The sequence below is a fragment of the Archocentrus centrarchus genome, chromosome 12 (genome assembly GCF_007364275.1).
Source record: "Archocentrus centrarchus isolate MPI-CPG fArcCen1 chromosome 12, fArcCen1, whole genome shotgun sequence".
NCBI classification, from domain to species: Eukaryota; Metazoa; Chordata; class Actinopteri; order Cichliformes; family Cichlidae; genus Archocentrus; species Archocentrus centrarchus.
The window spans coordinates 1,324,269-1,345,150 of NC_044357.1; the positions used below are offsets into that span (position 1 = coordinate 1,324,269).

At 40.7% G+C, this 20,882-nt stretch overlaps 2 protein-coding genes across 8 annotated transcripts in view; one reads left to right on the top strand and one right to left on the bottom strand.

Annotated features, from left to right (window-relative positions):
* slc25a1b (slc25a1 solute carrier family 25 member 1b) lies at positions 1-12,641 on the bottom strand. 2 transcript variants are annotated; one of them, XM_030742856.1, is made up of 11 exons: positions 12,282-12,365; positions 11,339-11,394; positions 8,125-8,285; positions 6,697-6,804; positions 5,853-5,952; positions 4,089-4,227; positions 3,150-3,234; positions 2,851-2,955; positions 2,650-2,765; positions 2,469-2,542; positions 1-1,247 (listed from the first exon to the last, which is right to left on the bottom strand). In XM_030742856.1, the coding sequence occupies exons 3-11, from the start codon at positions 8,147-8,149 to the stop codon at positions 1,133-1,135; spliced, it is 867 nt and encodes a 288-aa protein (XP_030598716.1). In that variant the 5' UTR covers positions 8,150-8,285; positions 11,339-11,394; positions 12,282-12,365; the 3' UTR covers positions 1-1,132. The 2 variants fall into 2 exon arrangements, with proteins under 2 accessions (XP_030598716.1, XP_030598714.1); XM_030742854.1 differs by lacking the exons at positions 8,125-8,285; positions 11,339-11,394 and having other exon boundaries at positions 12,282-12,641.
* LOC115789442 (voltage-dependent anion-selective channel protein 2) overlaps positions 11,343-20,882 on the top strand; it is a 16,683-nt gene continuing 7,143 nt past the window's right edge. The window contains exons 1-4 of one of the 6 annotated variants that reach the window (XM_030742859.1): positions 11,343-11,415; positions 16,076-16,146; positions 17,530-17,579; positions 18,229-18,231. In XM_030742859.1, coding sequence (XP_030598719.1) covers positions 16,080-16,146; positions 17,530-17,579; positions 18,229-18,231 — 120 coding nt within the window. In that variant the 5' untranslated portion in view covers positions 11,343-11,415; positions 16,076-16,079. Of the gene's footprint in view, positions 11,416-14,137; positions 14,390-16,075; positions 16,147-17,529; positions 17,580-18,228; positions 18,232-20,882 lie in introns of those variants that run through there. The other 5 variants (XM_030742857.1, XM_030742858.1, XM_030742863.1 and 2 more) reach the window with 5 other exon arrangements.

Genomic DNA, 20,882 nt, shown 5'->3' on the forward strand with positions numbered 1-20,882 from the left:
ACAGTCTGATCCATGTTTATTTCTGAGTGTTCATATTAGAATTAAGTAGACTGAAGGCACAATACTAAAGGGTGATTATTCACCTGTTAACATGAAAACTCCAGATATTTAAACAGCTGTGACAAAGTTCCCCATGTCTGCAGGGTCTGGTTAAACAGGAGGCTGAAAAAGGCAACATGCGGTAAACGTTGTGTGTCCTCCGCAGAGAGATAAGATGCGCACTTTAAAAGCAATGCATGTAAACACACCAGACTCCAAGTCCAGTCGACAGCATGGCATTATATTCACAACCAGCAGGTGGCACATTGGGTCATCAGATGATGAAATAAGTAAAAGCAATTAATATCACAGTTAAGAATTAAAAAAAAAAAACAATATGGAAAAACTGCAATAAATGTTACCACTTATCATCCATGGAATGAGACGGAAGGCACTAATAGTGGGATTTCTCAATGTATGGTATGGTGATGCAAAAAAAAATACTAACAAAACAACATCAGGAGACATGAACATTTCAAATACCGCCCAGGATTAAACAGAGTGCGACTGTGCCCATTATTCTAATCTGTAGTGACAACATTCAGTCATCAATCTTACCCTCAAAATGAATTATACAACACATAGGCACTTTCAGTGACATTAGTTCAGTAAATTAATTGATTTATAACATCTCTGCAACTTCAAAGTGAACCCTCTTTACACCCAAACACCTTCTTTATGGAAATGTGCATTTCTAAAATAAACTTGTTCACATATACATTATGAAATGCTGCATCTTCACGGTTTCTACAACTGACTACTTTCACAATTTTGATTTAAGGCATGTAGTTTTTAATGTACCTGCAGCTTCTGCAGCATTTCGCATCCTCGTAACGGTTTCTATCACTCTTAATCTCTCCAAATACTTTCATATAAAAAGGCTTTAAAATGCTTGATCTGATAGATCTGAACTGTTTCCAAGCAATTAGTTTGTCTTTGATTCATTAAGTACAACCAAGAACATACCAATCCCTTTCTTTCTTTCTTTCCTTCTTTCTGAGAAATCACTTGGAGGTAGATATTTTAACCTAGAAGCAGGATTTAAGGAGATTGGCTGGTCGTAACCCTCCCGCTCGTTTAGCACCACTCCGTTTCAGTCCGTCTTCCAAACCAAGTTCAGGATCTTAACAACTTCCTCATAAATAATGAAGACTATTGCAACGTCCATACACACCCGACCCAGCCGAGGCACAGTACCTTTGTAGAACCTAATGAAACAGAGACAATAAATGTTACACAGAGCCACCGAGTTAGCAGACCTTCACTTCTTGATTACAGTCACGATAATACTGCGATCTATAGAATCTCTGAAAAATAAATAAATAAATGCAAATAATAATAATGCCACAAATCAAATTGATCTTGAATGGGTGTCAAGAACCTTTACTATCAAAAGACCCATTTTTACAATTTTTGAAATATCTGTGTTGGGCTGCAAAACATATTTAAACCTTATTATGAAGGTGACAGAGGCTATAAATTTAACTTAGTCTATCAACATTACTGATAGGTGCAGATATTTAAGCCTATAACCATATATGGCTACGTTGCATTGGCTTATTTATGATTGTTTGATACTGTTTATTTTTATTTTTTTATAGAACAGAGAGTCACCAGCACCAGTGAAGATTGATGAAAGAGCTGCATGCAGCTCTGGAGTTGCAGGTTTGTGACTCCTGGTCTATACGAAACAGCCCCACCCCCATTTCTTTAAGAAGCTTTGACTTTTCCCAAGATACCCTTAAAAACCTGAATTCTTTTGCCAGGATAAACAAAGGTTACGCTGACTTTCTGACTTGTGGTACAATTTGGTATTACGCGAATGTGTAGCCCAGCCTTGGGTTGACTTCAGTTCTCTCTTTAACAGATATTTTCGGCATAAAGTCACAGTGGTTGTTTCTTCAGATTCTGCTGATGGCTTTAGTTATTTTTGAAAGTTTTAAAACCATTTTAAACACAGGAATTTACAACCTTTAATTTGAAATTTTTCCATATACCCTTGTTTACTAAGCTGTTCTTGACTGTTGTTCCTTAATTGTGCAACAAACAACCTATAACTACCAATTATTCACAAGGGATAACTACAGCGGGTAGCTCTGCGTATTTGAGTTTTAAACACCAGATGCCATTCCTGACACAACCTCCAAGGCTGAACCAGCGATCTTTTGCTTGTTAGGCAAATTTGTAAACCACTAACATGATGGAGCCACAAATTATATGACATGCATGATGTTCTCATTTCAATTTCTTTGTGAGAAAGGAAATATAAATGTGAAACTATCCCTAAAATTCATACTCTAGGGTGAGCAAAGACTTTTTTTCTTTTTATCTGATGCCATGTGATAACTGACAGGTCAATATAATGACGTGAATATTTAAAACAGTTCGTCTTCCTCCAGAAATCATATCAAGCAGGCACATGAACTTACGCCATTGGTCCCTCATGCTTCATGATCTTGACCGCACAGTCTATTGTGCTTTTGTACTTGTGTGCTTCAAGACCCTGTTGAAAAATATGCACACACGTGTTAGTTACAAAGCTAAGGGTTAGAGTATGTACGCTGGAAATACAGTAAACTTTTGACTGGTACTGTATGTCATGGCACCAACCTGCATTCTGGTCTTAATGACATCCAGGGGAGTGTTTCCGAACACGCTGGCAGCCCCAGCAACAGCTCCAAACAGTCCAGTTATCACAGGGTTAATAGCTTTATTGGGGTCGTCACCTTGGTGTCAAAAACAACAACAGTATTTTTTTCATTGCATTTTTAGTTGCACAAAGTGGTTCCAAAGCTGTTTTCACTCTCTTACCTTTGTACCAGTTCCTCAGTGAAGTCATGACGTAGAAGCGGATGGCCTGGTTTGAGCCTTGTTTTAGGACAGTGGCTGTTAACCCTTGATAAGTCCCCTTCAGTCCTAGAGATGCATTGGTACAATCAGCTCTTTATCGTGAGAACCTTCTTACAGCTTTCCCATTTAACAACTAAACTTAATTCATTATCTTCTTAGAGGTCATGAGGTGGAGGAAGTATATAATGTTCTAAATAATACATTTGCATCAACTGTATGAACAGCAGGTGGCAGTATAATGTTACTGAAGCCCTTCTTACCTTGGGATCTAATAATCTCCCTCACCCCATGGAAAAATCCCCTGTACTTTGGATTTGCTGATGTCTGATCATGGATGAATTTGACCTGCAATGACATCATAATAAAGCTTAACTGTGTGAAATGACTGCAACATATTCCGACTTCTGTAACATGAAAAATATTACAATGTGCCAACCAGAAAAAAATATTCAGCTATGTGCAATTATGTACCGAAGTGAAGTGAATGCAGAAGACTTCCATAGAAGCAGACATCATTTCAGTTCAATTCAATTTCATTTATATGGCGCCAAATCACAACAAACAGTCGCCTCAAGATGCTTTATATTGTAAAGTTAAAAACCACACAATAATTATTTTCTTCTGTTTACTTGCTGGAGAGAAGAGCCAGTGTAACTTTCCTCCTGCCTGTTAATGCTTTCTATGGCGTCTTTACCAGAGTAAAATTACCCAATTCAGGGTTGTGTTCTTCACACAAGGCGACACCTCAGCAACAAAAAGATTTTATTACAGCAGCAAAATGTTGGGAGCTCAGCTGTCAACTCAAAATTCAATACGTTTAGCAAGTGATGTCATGAAATGGGAAGTGCACCTATAATTAACATTAACTGCACCACTTTGCCAGTTTTATTGATGGCTTTCAGGAATGCATCACTATGAACCAAAGGATGGTCCAGTGTAGCCTTTCCTATAGAAGCTAATTAATAAGGGAGCCCTGAAGCACCTTTCCTCACTATTCAGAAAATTCAGTCAGTGCTTATGATGCGTCCAGTGCATCACAAGAGCTGGATAAACACAGGACGTCCTTCTTGATGCAACCCCAAAGAGATCTGTATCTCCTCTACTTATTAATAAAAAGATTACTTGAACTGAAACACACAATGTGACATGTTTATATTTGATTTTGTTAATCTTTCATTTCCTATAATAAGAAGGTTTACCTTAACTGTTTCCATAGGACAGACTACAAACACAGCCTCTGCCACTCCAGCTCCAAGGCCACAGAAGAATCCACGCTTGCTGTCTAGTTTACCGCTCTCATCACGCATCTTATTACTGAGGAACTCAAACACCCCAAATCTGTAGAAGTGACAGAAAAAAAAGACGTTTAAAAACACAAAATGCACAGAAATCTCATGGCAACTTTTGGGGCTGCCAGGTTGTGAATTCCATTGATTAACAAATTATTAACAGTGAGCCAGTCTTACTACAACTATGGCCTGTACTGGACAACTACTGTAGAAGCTGCAGGAGAACACTGAGTGGGTATGGATGAGGAGAAATCCAAGCAAGTCCAGGAGCATATCGATCATTAAAGGAATACTATGGCTACTTTTACATTGGTGAGGAGCCCATTCCAACAGTGGCAGAGAAACCAATTAAAAGCCTTGCATGCTGGTATGATGCTACCCCTAAGTACACAGACCAAGCAGATCAGATAAGTGCTTGCTACCTGGCAGAGTAAAGCTCTGGTGCGTACAGTTTGGTCTTCTCCCCAACTCCTGTGGCCCTTCCAGTAGTCTACAAGAAGAACCTGATGCAGGGCTGTTGCACCTGGGGGCATAATCGTGTGCTGAAATGACTTGCAGCTACCCTGGAGAGCAGGCAGACAGCCATCAGTGCCCTACTAGTGTGCTACCTTTAGTCCATCCTGCAGCAACAATTGCATTCATCAAGGCACATGTGGAACTGAGGAAAGCTGAAACATTCACGCAACACACAGACTAGCTAGACAGAGCATGTGACTGGAAGCTATCACAACAACCAAGATCATGAAAACTAGACTGATCTCGTGTTTTGGTCATCCTCACTTCGAACTACCGTCTAGTAGAGCTGACTGTGTCCTGAGTGGAGTCAGTTGAGGAGGCCCACAAACACATGAGCCTGAAGCACGCTGAAATAGTAGCTGAAGCTGGGAAATGTGCCTGGAAAGCAAGAATTTGCCCCAGTTGAGGCTGGCTGCAGAGGATTTGTGGGCCAGTCAACCGTCAGGTTGCTGAATGGTGTGGGCATTCAAGGATAAGCCATTAAAGCCCTCTCCAACACTCCGGAAGAAGCTAGCTGTTGGTTTTGGATCAAGTAACTGCAGCAACAAGGTGAATAAAGGAAGGTAAAGCAAAGGGGGTACACCTGGGACACCAGATGTTACTGATGAGCCCTCTCAAGGAGTGTAGTGGGCTCATTGAAACACGTATGAAGGAGATTTCCCACCTGATGACCCCTATAATGATTTACCCCCCACCTCACCCCCCGTTACACCCATGTGCATTAACTCCAGGATAACGTACGCTCTAAGGCAGGGGTGCCCAATACATCAATTGCGATCTACTGATTGATCTACTCCGACTGCGATAAGTTTTATTAGCAATTAAGGAACTGATGAAGTTTTCAGTTCAGTAAAATGGTACAAATCAATCACAAATCTTTCCATAATCTATGCTGATATCTACAAATATCTTGCTTTTTTTGTCCAACAAAGTCAAAATTCAAAACATATTATGCTTTGTTTACAACCCCCCCCCCCCCCCATACTATATATTTTCACGTTATTTTCATCATCAGGTCATTCCGACACTGTAAAAATTAAAGAAAAATGCTTTAATTAGTTCAATCCTTTGTAGTTGATAGAAATAAGTTGCTGTACATTTAATGCGTGACAGTGTTCATGTGTGCTCATGTGCTTTAGGTTTGTAGTGCTGCAGTACCTGACAGCTGCTTTAGGGATGGAGCCATAGAGCAGCGAGCTTAGTCCTCTGTAAAGACCCCTCACCCCGTGACTGTTCACTGTCTGCTTCACACAGTCGACTGCAGAGGGAGAGAGACAGGATAAGAGACCAGAAACAAGCAAAGGAACGCAGCTTGTAAAAACAGATACACTTTGTTACACTGGTATCGAGGATCTGTTCGACATCAGCAGATGCACAGTTATGAAAATCCTGCTCTAACAAACTGTTAATAGATAAGAGGGAATTTCTTGGAACAATAAACATCCCTTTGCACTGAGGTTCAGCACACAAAACATGATCTGTGCCAAAGTTCATAAGCCAAAGATCAATTTACTACACAAGCACACGCAGTTTGCTCATGTTTACACATGAATCAGGAATAACAAGGGTTGTTAGCAAGTCAGGAGAGCGCTTCAGATTGAGACAACTTCAAAAAACGACAGAAATCATTAAACAATCACTACACTTAATGATTAATACTCAGTAATCCTCCAAATCCTTAATCATTTGGAGGAGCCATTAAACAAATGGGTTTTTACGTCATCTATGGAAATTTATGATAGTGTTGGCGTTAAATGCTTACTTCTGGTTTTTCACTTGCAAATGCATCACCTGTATTATCTACTGTATGTGTCTTACAATAATGTAAAGATCATGTTTTTCCCCCAATGCTAAATCTAGTTGTTAGGAGCACCAATCTACAACACCCATTATCTTTGTTATGTCAGTGAGTTGAACTTTTATCTATTATCGTATCATGTTTAATATCCTTTCCACTTATTTAGACCAGTATATATAGCTTTGACATCAAACAAAGACTCACCAATGCCTTTATATTTGGGAGGATTGGCCTTCTCATCTAGTTGCAGTTGCGTTTTAACGTATTCTGTTGGGAAGGTGATGCAGATCTCTATGCCTCCTGCAATCCCACCTGAAGAACAGGGACGAAGGAGAAACAAACCCACTGGTTTCAACAAGAGTCAAAACAAGCCGTTTAAAAAACACAAATATCTATTTTGTGCCTCACACACACAAAAAAAAAAAATGCAACACAAGCATTCAAATAAATAAAAATACAGACAAGATGAAAACGATGTGACTGTTTATAAGAAGCACTCAAAAGAATACAGATAAAAATCTAGATGTGGTTGGGGTGAATGTCTGATGTAATGTGAAAAGAAAAGCTACCCTGTAAAAGTTGTTAGTGAGGTGCATGTTGGCATTCACCTCATCTGCACTGCACTGTTCCGTGCACGCCTGCTATCCAGTAATTCCACCTTAAAATCCTGACTGTTACAGATCTGCAGTTGAACAGCCAACAAGCACCCTGCAGCTGATAGGCTCAGCTGTTTTCAGTAGTTTCTGTCTACAGATACTCCCCTTGGTCCGTCTCCAACTCAAGGGGAGGTGTGTAAGTCTCCAGGGCACGTATCATATAACACAATACTGTGCAGCAATGCAGATGCGGCAAGGTGGCAGCGGTCCAGGAAGTGACAAGTTTGCATTAAAAGCAGTTAGCTGTCGAAACATTAAAAACTTGAAAAGTTGGTTTTGAGATCAATGAGCTGCTTCTTCTGGATTCAATGAAGGCCTCGTGCAGAGAGTATTTGGCAATAACGAGAAAAACCAAACAAAAAGGAGGGTTTAATGTGCCTTTTCACTCACCTTTGCTTACTTGGATTCATTTACAATACACAATTCAAATGGGATTCTGTGTTGTTTTTCACATGCATTCTCTCTAACAAATGTCATGCAGAGAAATCCAACACAGCAGCGGTTCTTACCCACACGCAAACAAGCAAGTCAGGCTGTTTGTGCACAAACGAGCCCATAATTACAGTGTGACGAACCACTGCTCTCACAACAACAACAACAAATGCATTTTGGCGACAAGTTCAAACAGTGCCAGTTATGACACACCCAAACAAGACTCAACTGAGGAGTACCTGCAGCTCGTCCCCGTATTGAAGCTGAAAAAAGACACAGAACTGGTTCATCAAGTCCAGCATGTATAGATTCCAAGATTTTTACAAAAAAAAAAAAAAAAAAAGAGCACATAGTTCCTTAGGCAACATAGACAAATATTAAGCAGTGTCAAAGTGTACACACAGACCATATGGGACCCAAGTATCCTGAACCCTAAGTCGCTCCCAGTGCTTTCATTGGAGCGTGACTATGTGTGAACACAGAAAGCACTTAGATGTAGAAAGTGCTTGTATGAATATGTATGTGAAGGGTGAATGAGACATACTGTATAAAGCGCTTTGAGTGCTCATGTAGAGTATGTAGAATAGAGCAGTACCAGTCCATCTACCATCAGGTCAGTGTAGCTTCCTGGTCTAAAAAGTGGCGCCAACTCAAGTGCCTTTCTTTTTCTTTTTTTTTTTTAAATAACCACCAGGAGGGAGGGTCCTGTTGAAAGTTTAGAGAAAAACGACATTTAGCCCTGGGCTCAAAATATTTTTCTGATGAGTTTATGATCTCAGTCGCTCATTTTGAGTTATACCAAATAAAACACTGAGTCCATTTTGTAAAGTTTCATTTAAAAAAAAAAAAAAGTGTGACTTCACAGTCAGATCCACCCCTGCTTGTCAAACATGGTTTCAAAACACCAAGATGACGATGGTGATAACACCACAAAGCTTCATAAAAGGAAATGGTTATGTCCATCGTTTTTACCATCTATGAGGGTACATAATGTCACCTGCTGGTTTGTGGACTGCTGTTTTGGCTGAATATATCTGGATGCAAGCCATATTTGACTAATTAAAAAAAAAAAAAACAGTTGTGTCTTAGCCATATGTGTGCACATACATAACTCTACGCCTACTGTAAATATACAGGGGCTTGCAAAAGTATTCATACCCCTTGAACTTTTCCATATTTTGTCACATTACAACCACAAACATAAATATATTTCACTGGAATTTAATGTGAAAGACCAACACAAAGTGGTATACAACTGTGAAGTGGAAACTGAAGTGATTCAAAACATTTTTTACAAATAAAAAACTGAAAAGTGCAGTGTGCAAAAGTATTCAGCCCCCTTTTCTCTGAGTGCAACCAATTGCATTCAGAAGTTGTCTGATGACTGCAAATGACTAAAAAGAGTCCACCTGTGTGTAATCTAATCTCAGTACAAATACAGCTGCTTCGTGTCGGCCTCAGAGGTTGGTTAAGAGAACATTGGGGAGTAAACAGCATCATGAAGTCCAAAGAACACACCAGACAGGTCAGGAATAAGGTTGTGGAGAAGTTTAAAGCAGGCTTAAGCTATAAAAAGATTTCCCAAGCTTTGAACATCTCACAGAGCACTGTTCAATCCATTATCCGGAAATGGAAAGAGTATGGCACAACTGTAAATCTACCAAGACAAGTCCATCCACCTAAAATTACAGGCCGAACAAGGAGAGCACTGATCAGAGATGCAGCCAAGAGGCCCATGGTGACTCTGGACGAAATGCAGAGATCCACAGCTCAGGTGGGGGAATCTGTCCACAGGACAACTATTAATCATGCACTGCACAAATGTGGTCTTTATGGAAGAGTGGCAAGAAGAAAGCCATTGTTAAAAAAACCCCATAAAAAGTCCCATTTGCAGTTTGCCAGAAGGCATGTTGGGGACACAGCAAACATGTGGAACAAGGTGCTTTGTTCAGAGGAGACCAAAATTGAACTTTTGGGCCAAAATGCAAAACACTATGTGTGGCGGAGAATTTACACTGCTCATCACTCTGAACACACCATCCCCACTGTCAAATATGGTGGTTGCAGCATCATGCTCTGGGGCTGCTTCTCTTCAGCAGGGACAGGGAAGTTGGTCAGAGTTGATGGGAAGATGGATGGAGCCAAATACAGGGCAATCTTGGAAGAAAACCTGTTGGAGTCTGCAAAAGACTTGAGACTGGGGCGGAGGTTCACCTTCCAGCAGGACAATGACCCTAAACATAAAGCCAGGGCTACAGTGGAATGGTTTAAAACCAAACATATTCATGTGTTAGAAAGGCCCAGTCAAAGTCCAGACCTAAACCCAATCGAGAATTTGTGGCAAGATCTGAAAACTGCTGTTCACAAACGCTCTCCATCTAATCTGACTGAGCTTGAGCTGTTTTGCAAAGAAGAATGGGCAAAAATTTCAGTCACTAGATGTGCAAAGCTGGTGGAGACATACCCTAAAAGACTTGCAGCTGTAATTGCAGCAAAAGGTGGTTCCACAGAGCATTGACTCAGGGGGGCTGAATATTTTTGCACACCACACTCACACCACCTCAGTTTTTTATTTGTAAAAAATGTTTTGAATCATGTATAATTTTCTTTCCACTTCACAATTGTATACCACTTTGTGTTGGTCTTTCATGTTAAATTCCAGTGAAATATATTTATGTTTGTGGTTGTAATGTGACAAAATATGGAAAAGTTCAAGGGGTATGAATACTTTTGCAAGCCACTGTAAATTAACTGGGATAGCTGCAAAAAAATTCACCACCCCCAATAGAATTGTCACAAATACAGGAATAAGTAATACAGATTACAGATTTTTTTTTTTTGCACCAGGTTGTAAAAATAATTTCTGCTGTAAACTTGAGCACTTTAACATCAGAGCCTGGGGGGTGGGCTGACTCACTTTAGTAGCCAGCCTCATAAGGCCTCATGGGGAGCTGCAGTCTTTTTGCTTTTAATTTTGTTTCTCTTGCTTTTTTTAAACACTTCTCTTCCCCATATCCCATAACAGAAAAACAGGATTTCTTGGCAAAAATGCCAAAACAATAAACTCCATGTATGTACATCACACATATACTGGGTTGTTAACGATGTGTTGCTACAGCACTTATGCTACAACCCAATTATTCTTATTATACACAAACTAGGGGGGGAATTAGTAGTTATATAAAGTCATCTACTGATTTGCTTCTAGTGTGCCAACTTCTGCCAGGATTCAATAAGAGTCAGCAGGAGTAAAGGAACCATTCATTGTGGCTGGCATGTTGGTGAATGTGTGCAAAGGCTGACAGAGCAATGTGCTTTGTCATCATGGCTCACGATGCTGAACATGGAGACCTGGACCACAGTACATGGGCAGCACATGAGCAGAAAACACAGACTGAACTGCTGACTGTGACACACAGAGAACCCACAGGGACTAGTACGGCTTTACGTTTGAACTTTTACAACAAGTTTCTCAGACATGTATTCAGGCTGGACCTAAAAGAAGAGCTCCACTCTTCACTCAAAGTTTATAATCTAGGACTTAATCCATGTCTGGGAAACAACTGGCCCTTAATGTTAAAACAAGAGCTTAGTAAATACAGAGTGTGTGTGTACATGCTATCAGTGTTGCAATGTTGCCAGTAATGACTGTCCTGTAGTACATGCTGAGCTGTGCGAGGTTTGTGCATTTGTCACTGATTGACTAATGAAACATGCAGAGTGTCTGAGTGCTAAAGTCTACAAGTCCCAGATCATACCAGATCCTTCAGCCCCAAGCCGAGGAGCAGGGTCTGTCACAGCAGGCTGTCACAATCTGTGCAGGCAGATATGGCAGGTAAGTATTTTGTACACTGCTCAAAAAAAACTAAAGGAACACTTTGAAATTGCATCAGAAAAAATCATGCTGCATATCTATACTGATATGAACCGGGTAATGTGTTAGGAAAATCTCTTAAGTTCAGAGGTCGCTTGCTGTAATCATTCAGACTCTGAATCCCGGTTTAATGTTCACTAACACTCAGCTCTACCCCGCTGACTACAGTGTTCATCTCATATGCATTTTACATCAGCCCAACTGCAGATAAGCGTGCTGCAGTCGTCTATAAAGTGTCAACTGCTAACTTCCCCAAATCTTCATAATTTACTTGTATACTTAACAAACTAGTAAGACGTGTGCATCACTGTCAAGTCCTCCAACCCCATTTCTTGGCTCCTTGGTCTTAAACAGGGAGACTTATTTAAAGCTTTTCATAAAAATGGTCACATTTGTGTCATTAACCCGAGTTAGAACGCTGCTTTGTTTTGTCTGAATAAAGCAAAAGGCCAACAGGCTTCAGGTTTTATACAGTAGAAAAAGAAAACACAGCTAAATAATAATAATTGTAACGGCGGCGCCAGTGTGGCAGCGGCTGCGGACACCCATCTCCCTCTGGATGGCTGTTCCGAACGCAGTTTCGTTATATTATGACGGATTGTCGTTATATAATTTGTTGTATAATGATTAATTTCGTTGTATGTATAATGACAATAAAGTTCTATTCTATTCTAATAATAACATGAGGGCAGCAGATATTTGGCCCAGACACTGTAGGAAGTGATTACAGCCATGCTCCGGTCCCATCTGCAAACAGAGGCTGACTGCTGAAACTTGTAAACAAGTTGCAGAGCGGCTTGTGCAACGTCCCACAGCAACTTTCTTACCTGCCAGAATGGCCTTGCCAGGGTGCGTGAGTTTGGCTTTCCCCGCCGGAGCTGCAGCAGCCAGACACTGGGGTCTGTGAAACGGGCTGACAAATCTGTTTTGTCGAGACATGACTGTGCTACCGACCTAACTTTCTTATTAAAGTCAATACCGACCTACTCTATCGCCGCAAACCCCAGCCAGCTGTGAGTCCTTGTGCAGTCTGGGTGTTGAGTGCAGTGGCAGCGGCGGCGGAAAACATGAAAAGGCAAGCAGGCAGTGTTGCACATTGGACTTTAGCTGCTGCCCCGGAGTAGATGTCTGTGTACTTTTGACAGTGAACTTCCCTCCGTGGCACACAGAGGGTGGCAGTGTCGACTCAGTATTTATTCAGGGAGGGGCAGGACGTGTTACTTTCCCCCGACACTGAAAAACGCCATGTTCGTCACAAACATTTAAGGAGGACCGGACTCGTTGACGTCCCAGCTGCTCATTGCCCTGAAACGCCTCTAGCGGTCGCTGTTTCTCTGCTTAGCCTCGTACAGTTGTGGTTATTTACGCCACCTGCTGAGCTGGTGGATGGACGGTACAGTATGAGGTTTCCCTCCCACCAGGATCGTTTGCAAGATTTTTTTTTTGAGAGATGAGCAGAACAAAGCTATAAAAACATGAAAAAGCGCACTATAACACTGCTCAGCAAGGAATAAAATAAGATATGCTTTATATATCCCAGAAGTTGTGAAATTATTGTCACGTCATCTTAAAAATATAGTATGACATGTCCCTACTCCAAAAAATAAATGAAGATATTAAAAGATGGAATTTGATATCAATTCTAAATTTTGAGGCGTGGTTAGAAACTGTCAAAATGAACATCTTGCCTAGGATGCTTTTTGTTGTTCCAATTGAAATAGATGATAAACAATTTCATGAATGGGACAAATTACTCTCTGGGTTTATTTGGCTGGGGAAAAGGCCGAGAATGAGGAATCAAATGTTACAGTTAGTGAAGGATAAAGGTGGCCTGGCCCTGCCCTGTATGAAGGACTATTATTTCTGAGCTAACCTTAGGACCCTGGTATGGTGTGTGATACAAAGTAACCAAGCAAGATGGAAAGAAACAGACATGGGAAATACTGGAGACTGTCCACTTCAGGAAAGACTAAGAGATAAAAGACTAGAGATAAAAAGCAGATGGAACAAGGCAATAAGTGGGTTAATCTGCCACTCAAAATATGGCTTAATATTATCGACATAAACGACTGGCATTAAGAGGTAAAGATCCTAAGATGGGGCTTATACGATCTAGATTTCACTCCTGAATCCTTTTGAATCTCTTAGCTCCTGTTTCATATATTTTTCCTATTTCTTACCACTTTCAGATGTTGTATGTTTTTTAGGCCGACCGCTTCTTTTGTCCTCCACTTTCTTCAAATTAAAAATTTAAGTGTGCGCTGCACACGATGTTGAGATATGTCAGGTTTTTGGCTAACTGATTTTTGTGAATTACTTTGTTGGTACAAAAAAATTCTATTTTTTGAATTATTCCATGCATGTCAAACGGTCTTATCTTTTTTGTAGATTCAACTAAAGAAACAGGAACAAATTCCGTGTTTCTGGTAAAGGCAGTTAACTCTCTTTCTGGAACAGAAAGACCAGAGTTTCCCTCATGTCAGGGTTAACAAACTCAGTTACCTAAATCTACTTCCTGGAATAAGGCCCTGACCCCAGAGCCTGTACCCGATAGGCTGTTAAACTGATATATACCGCTTGTGTGTTCCATATCCATATTTCTGGGTTCGCTTTTGTATCCGAATGCCTCCCATTAAACTGGGATTTATCTCTTGCTCTTGTATTGACTCTTTGGTCACTTCTCGTCGATAGCGCGCATGCTCCATAATAGGTCTCCTTCATTGTGCCCTGTGCCCGTTATAGGCGTTTCTAAGCTAGGCTAGCTGTCAATCCACTCCGCCGCATCACGTCAGGGACGCTCCAGGCTTTGCAGACTCCTCTTGCAAATACCTTTGCTTGGTAACAGTGCTGATAAATGTTAAACACATTGCTGAGCTTTATAACCCCTGTGTGTCTTTGCTGTTGCTTCTTTGAGAATTGTGCGTTTCTCTCCAAGGTTAGTTAGATGTCCAGTTAGCATGTTGTAACGGTTGAGCTAACGTTATCTCTTATGTAATGATGTTTAGCCCTGCAGTGCACAGTTAAATCCTTTGGTTCATTGGTTTCCAGTGCTTAAGTGCAGCGATACAAAACGGTCACGCTAGTCACGGATTTAGCAACTGTACCAGTGGGGTTTCTGTCTAGCGGGATGTAAAGGTGTGTGCATGTGCGTGCGTGCGTGCGTGTGTGTCTGTGTCTGTGTGTTTGGTAAAGGAGGAGAGGAGACTCTCACTATTATGAGCTCTAGCATTTCGCTTTTTTCTTTTTTGCTAGTTAGCTTGTCAATGCAGCTCAGACAGCAGACAGCTAGCTGACTGTCAAACCCCCCTACCTCTCTATCTCCGGTCCATCTGCTGTTCTTTGTCCCAGAGATGCAGCATGCAGCATTGAACGTATGCTAACTGCAGAAAGGGCTGTCGTTTAGCATTGTTCATTTGGGAACTCTATACCAGTTGCTTATACAGATAAAGTAATAGCCTTGTTATAACGACAGTATATTCAATGGAGAAAGCATGGAGCCCCCCGTTCTATATGCTGCCCCACTGTGAGTCTTTTGTTCTCATGCAGCAAGCATAGCTGGGTCATGTGTTAGCACACTTGTACAAATATATGGAAATATGCATTTACGATATTCGTCAAGATGTATTTGCACATATCTAATTTAGAGCTCAGTGTACGTCTGCTGTCAGTTACAGTCGCTCTGGTTTCTCCTTTCCTTACTCTCACTGAACACATCTCCTCACACGCACAGGCCTGTGTGCAGTGGAGAGGTACTGGTGAAGTGAAATCATATTAATTGTGCTGAAGACAACATGATAGTTTACCATAATTGTTTCAACAAACATAATGAGAGTAAGTGCGAGCCAGAGGGAGAAGCTGATTTTGAAAGCATCGCTGTCAAGACCTTTCAGCAAAGTCAACTAGCTTTGTGATTCAAAGACTAATACAGATATGCAAAAAGAGTTGTTGGTGTTACAGTAAGTAGAGTGAAATACTTCCAAACTGTTGACACTTTGATGTTAGCTTCCTGGATACTATGTTAAAGGTGCTTTCACATTTTCTAAATGTCATCATCATCAGTGGTTCGAATGTCTTCGCTGACAGGTGGTCTTCTGCTGCTTCATGGTTCGGTGTGTTGTGTATTCACAGATGCTCTTCTGCATACCTTGGTGGTAACAAGTGGTTATTTGAGTTACTGTTGCGTTCATGTCAGCACAAGGCTGTCTGGCCATTCTGTTGTGACCTGCCATCAATGGGGCATTTTCCTCGGAAAACTGCCACTCACTGGATATTTTCTCTTTTTCAAACTTTCTCTGTTCTCATTTTGAACTTCAGCAGGCCAACTGGACTATGTCTACATGCCTCAGTGCATTGAGTTGCTGCCACGTGATTGGCTGATTAGATATTTTTGTTAACAAGCACCTGTGAGTGTAAGCAAAAACATTGAGACTTTACCTTTTATTAAGTGCTCATTCAGGATGTCCATTGCCAGTTGGTGAACAACATGGTCCATCATCCTCTGATTCTAAGGATGAGTTTTTACTATTGAACCTTTCAAACACTTGTGTGGAACAGGGGAATTGTGAAGTTCAGTGATGTTTAAAATCTGATGAAAGAAATTTCTGCCTTTTATCATCTCCAGCACAATGGCTGTCCCTCCAGCATACTCAGACCTGGGCAAGGCTGCCAAGGATATATTCAGCAAGGGTTATGGTGAGTACTGTTTTAGGCCTAGGAGTAAATTATTAACTGTTAGGAATTTCTAAGGTACAGTCTGTTCTGGTGTTTCCAGTCTGACAATCTATACACCTCTTATCCAGTGTGCAGATTTTATAAATACAGTGGTGTGAACAGAGCTGAAATTTCAACTTTCAAAAAGTGAGATGACATCCAGAGAGATATATATTCTTTTTTTTTTCTTTTTTTTTAAGGCAGTGTCAGCAATATGGATCTTATTCAGAATATGAATGTGTGCATTATATGAATCTAACAATGGACATAGACCTGAATGAAATGGAGAATTGCTAGAACAGCACCCTGAATATGGTGAAATGCTTGAGAGGACCAGAGGCCTGTACTATGGAGCAAAATTTTTGGCCTATCCCAGTAACCCAGGGTATCTTTCTGTTATCTGGATTCACCTATCCTAACTTTGGCGATCAGGATAAATAGTCAAACGAAGCTGGTTATCAACTCTGTAAATTAACCTAGGGTTTCCCCTGCATGTTCACATGATGTAGGTGGTGTTGGCACCTCTTAACAAGCTGCACATAGAAAACATATTCCCTCAACAGAGAATCTATACTGTGCATAAAACGTGCTGTGAATAAAAGACTCCAGCTGATTTGAAACTGAAACTCTGAACATAACCTGCTCCCAGCAGTTTTACTTTTTTTTTTTTCTCTCTCTCAGCTGCAGACTTGGTGCTGTTTAAGGGTTTGAGAGTTAAAACATAGGCTTAATTTTTGTATAAATATTTGATATGAGATCTACAAGTACAGTGTAGCTGTCCTGAGTTAACTTAGAGTTGATAACCAGCTTTGTGTGATGATGATATATCCTGATCGTCAGTGTTAGGGAAGGTGAATCCAGATAACAGAAAAATAACCTGGGTATGTTGAACTCTCTTTGTAGTATAGGGCTCAGATGTAACTGGTTAGCAGTGACTGAACTCTAAAAAATAAAAGGGATGGGTTTGTCCTTTTGTAAATTAAGTAATTAATTAATTACCCTTGGGTGCCCGTCAGCATACCTGGGCGGTCAGTCCAAATAAAGTTTGCCTAGGAAGCAGTGAGGGAAGGTTTTGATATTTAAGGGCCTTGTCTCAGAATCTGAGCTCACCTTGTGCATTCCTAGTTCAACATTTTGGAAAAGTGACACTTTTTCAATGTCAGTCGGATAAGAAGATCGATGTTACTTTCATGGGAGGCTCACTTACGATTGTTTCAGCTAATCTAACCACAACCTGGTTTAGTCTTTACAATCAACAAAGCACCATTTTGGGGAATCGATCTGAAACTATTGCTTTTTAAATCTTCTTGTCTCTGATTTGTCTTGCACCTGATTACTATTAACTCATATTCTATAATCCATCAGGCTTTGGTGTTGTGAAGCTGGACCTTAAGACCAAATCACAAAGTGGAGTGGTGAGAACACCTTTTTCTTTTTATGGGCTTTCTTTACTCTTTCTTTACCCTGCTGCACAGGTACCCTCCTAAAAAGACAGCAAAATAATGGAATTAATCAAATTTAATTTCATGTTCTATGCTTTTTTTAATTTCAGTAACTGAAATTCTGCTGCGACTCGAAAGCTAAAAGGGATTTAAAGCTGTTTTCACACATGCCCTACAACTCTGAACTCCTTAGACATTATCCAGCAGCGCTGCCTTCATGAAGGCAAATGTCCAGATAGAATAGAATAGAATAGAATGCCTTTATTGTCATTATACAGGATGTACAATGAGATCAGGCAGACTGGACATTAAACCTCCAATTCACAGCAAGTGAATGGATGTCATATACTGTGTGTCCTGCTTCCTGCAGGCACTACTCGCCTCAACCAAACAGAGTTAATTCCACTAGTGAGAATATGTATAATGAGTTCATGTGTAAAAACGGCTCAGGTTGACAAGCAGTGCTGATGTCGGCCTGCTTGGCTTAATCTGCTCTCTGTTCTAGAGAAACATGACAGGCCTGCAGATGTGCATTTGTGGCCTGTCTGTCTCTCTGTTCGGCTTTCCTAACCCCTGCTCTGTCTCCATGCTGCTGCCCCGGACTGCTCCTGCTCTAATGTAGATGGTAAGATCGGTGTCAGAGCTGCCTGCTCTGCTTGTCTGTGTAAATCAGAACACTCAATTTTCCATGGATTTCTGTTCTGTTAACTTACTTAAACCTCTGTTTAATTAAAAGTCATTTTTCTGTTGTTAAATCCTTAAATAGTTTTGGGTTTTTTTTGGTCTTTGTGATATTCATAAAGCATGAAAAAATGTATTTTGTCTCAGGTCAGACTCATTTACACTAATTATTTTAATTTCTTTTTGGAGAATGTCTGTTCTTTGCGTTGCACTTCATTATAATATTTTACAATTTTTTGTCCAAATAAGCACTGAATTATATGATAGAAAATGAAAGCAAATGGAGGAGAATATTATTTAGCTGTTATACTCATTTTGAGCTCCATATTTTTATTTTTGTACTAGTTTTGCATGATTTACAGTTCAAAATAAAAAGTCATCTTTCTTCTGATTGGCTGCACTTTGAAAAGTGAAGGTTCAAGGAGAAGGTGGGTGGGGCTTCTGTGCTCACAGCCAGAGCTGTGTGTCTGAGATAATCATGTAAGGCATATCCCCTGTCTGTGACATCATGAAGAGCCAAGCGTTAAAAAAAACCTTCTAAAACTGAGTGTTTAATGTAGTCTGAAGCCTGAGTTTTATTTTTAACATAGCTGACCTCTTTATTTGAACCTTTGAACATGGTAAATGGACTGGTCCTTGTATAGTGCTTTCTACTGAGAATGCAAAGCACTTTTTATCCTCCCCAAATACCCAGCATTATATATGAGTTCCTGTTGAAGATGGTTAGTTTTTCACATTATGAATGCATCCAAAATGCAAGATTCCTCAACACAGTTTTCCTTGTACATTTTGTGAAATCAGCTGTTGTGACAGATACATTGGGTGGCAGGTCTGCATTACAATTTTATAGCGTTGCTTTTAAACCACATATAGCACTCAGAATGGAAGTGTTTCTTTAGTCTCTCTCTCAGAAGACCCCTTTAACTCCACACTGAAAAATCTCAGTAACTATGAGATTGCTGTGCTCTGTATTATAGGATGAATCCAATGGACTTCGCACTGACAAAGTTTGCAGTCACCTAGGAAAAAGCTAGGGCTGTTCCTGGTTAGTTAATAGATAATAAATGTGATTGACAATCTCATTTATTATCTGTTAACTAGCTAGGGCTGTTCCTGGTTAGTTAATAGATTATAAATAAGATTGTCAATCACAAAACCTCTCTTCAGTGCCAGAAACTGGGTACCTGAGAGTGTAAATGCTGCAGGCAGTGTCGGTGTAGTTTGTTAACTTCAATAATGGTGACTAAGCTTTTACATAGTGTTACTGAATGAATGAATGAATGAATGAAGGTTTTATTGCCATGTGGGTGAACAGGTTCACACATTGGAAATTGCAATTAACAAAGCACCCATCCAAGAATACAACAAACACAAACACAACACGGGGGGACAGGTGTCCTGAGGTTATGCAGCCGACTTGCAGCGCTACCTTTACAGTTCCCCGAAAAAGAAAACAACACACATCATGGGGTAGTTAGGTTAAAAAAAAAGTCATCTGGTACAGTGCTCGAAAAGAGCACCATACCAGGGTCCAAAAAAAACCACCTTAGCAAAGCATATTTGCACATTTAAAGCCAGAATAGCAGCGGTAGGTGAGGTCAGGTCAGGAGGGGATGCAGACGGAGATGAGAGGGTGGGGGCATTGTGGAGCCAGATGCCAGCTCCTAGCCAAAACAGTTCGCTGATAGTGATGGAATTTCATCAGCGGCCGTGGTACACCAGATCCAGCTTCACAAATCACAAGTGGGGGGGAAGAGCAACTGTCACACATAGTCCTGGAGAGATATGGTTGCCAGCCAAGGCCGGCAGGGGAGCCGAATCCTGATAATGCAGATGTTTTTTTGGAACAGGCTGCTTGTGTTTTTTTTTTCCAACAGCCTTCAGTCTCACTGGGAACCATTCAGTAATCCAATATTCCAAATTCATTAGTTACCGTCCTCACTGTGCAGAACCGAACCTTATCTCCAGATCTAACCCCTCTCGCCTGCGAGCACGTTAAATCTACGGCTCAGGTCCACCAGGCTTTGAGTCTGAGTCTGTACGGCTCTGGACAGGCCGTCCACCTGGGTCGGCAGCCTCTGCAGATGTCGAACTGCCGCCCAGATTTTCTTGATTTCCCGGTAAATCAGGTATCCTCCGAGCCCAAACAGAAAAGATACCGCTACCAAAAGGCCGAATATATAGGCGTCTACTTGGACATAAACTGCTGTTAGCCATTATCCCTCACCACATGAGCTGCCTCATCTCATACAGCTGCACTGACCTTTCTTATATTTGTGTCTAAACTGTGCTTAGCTGACAGGACTGTCTCTTTGGACTCATTTTTTGTTTGATGATTTTGATGTTGTGAGCCTCTGCGTGTATATTTAAAAAAGGGAAAAGAAACAGACCCAGAAACTGTGCTGCAGTTGTCCCAGTTCTCTGACAGATGTTCACACAAAGATTCTGACGCATGCATCAGCTGATCTGATCATGACCTCAGGTTTCTGTTTTGACATTTAAGATTCAACTATTTATTTATTTACCAGCTCTATTTGATCAGAAATAGAAATAGAAATCAGGCTATGATGTAGGTTTTTGTATAATAGGTATATA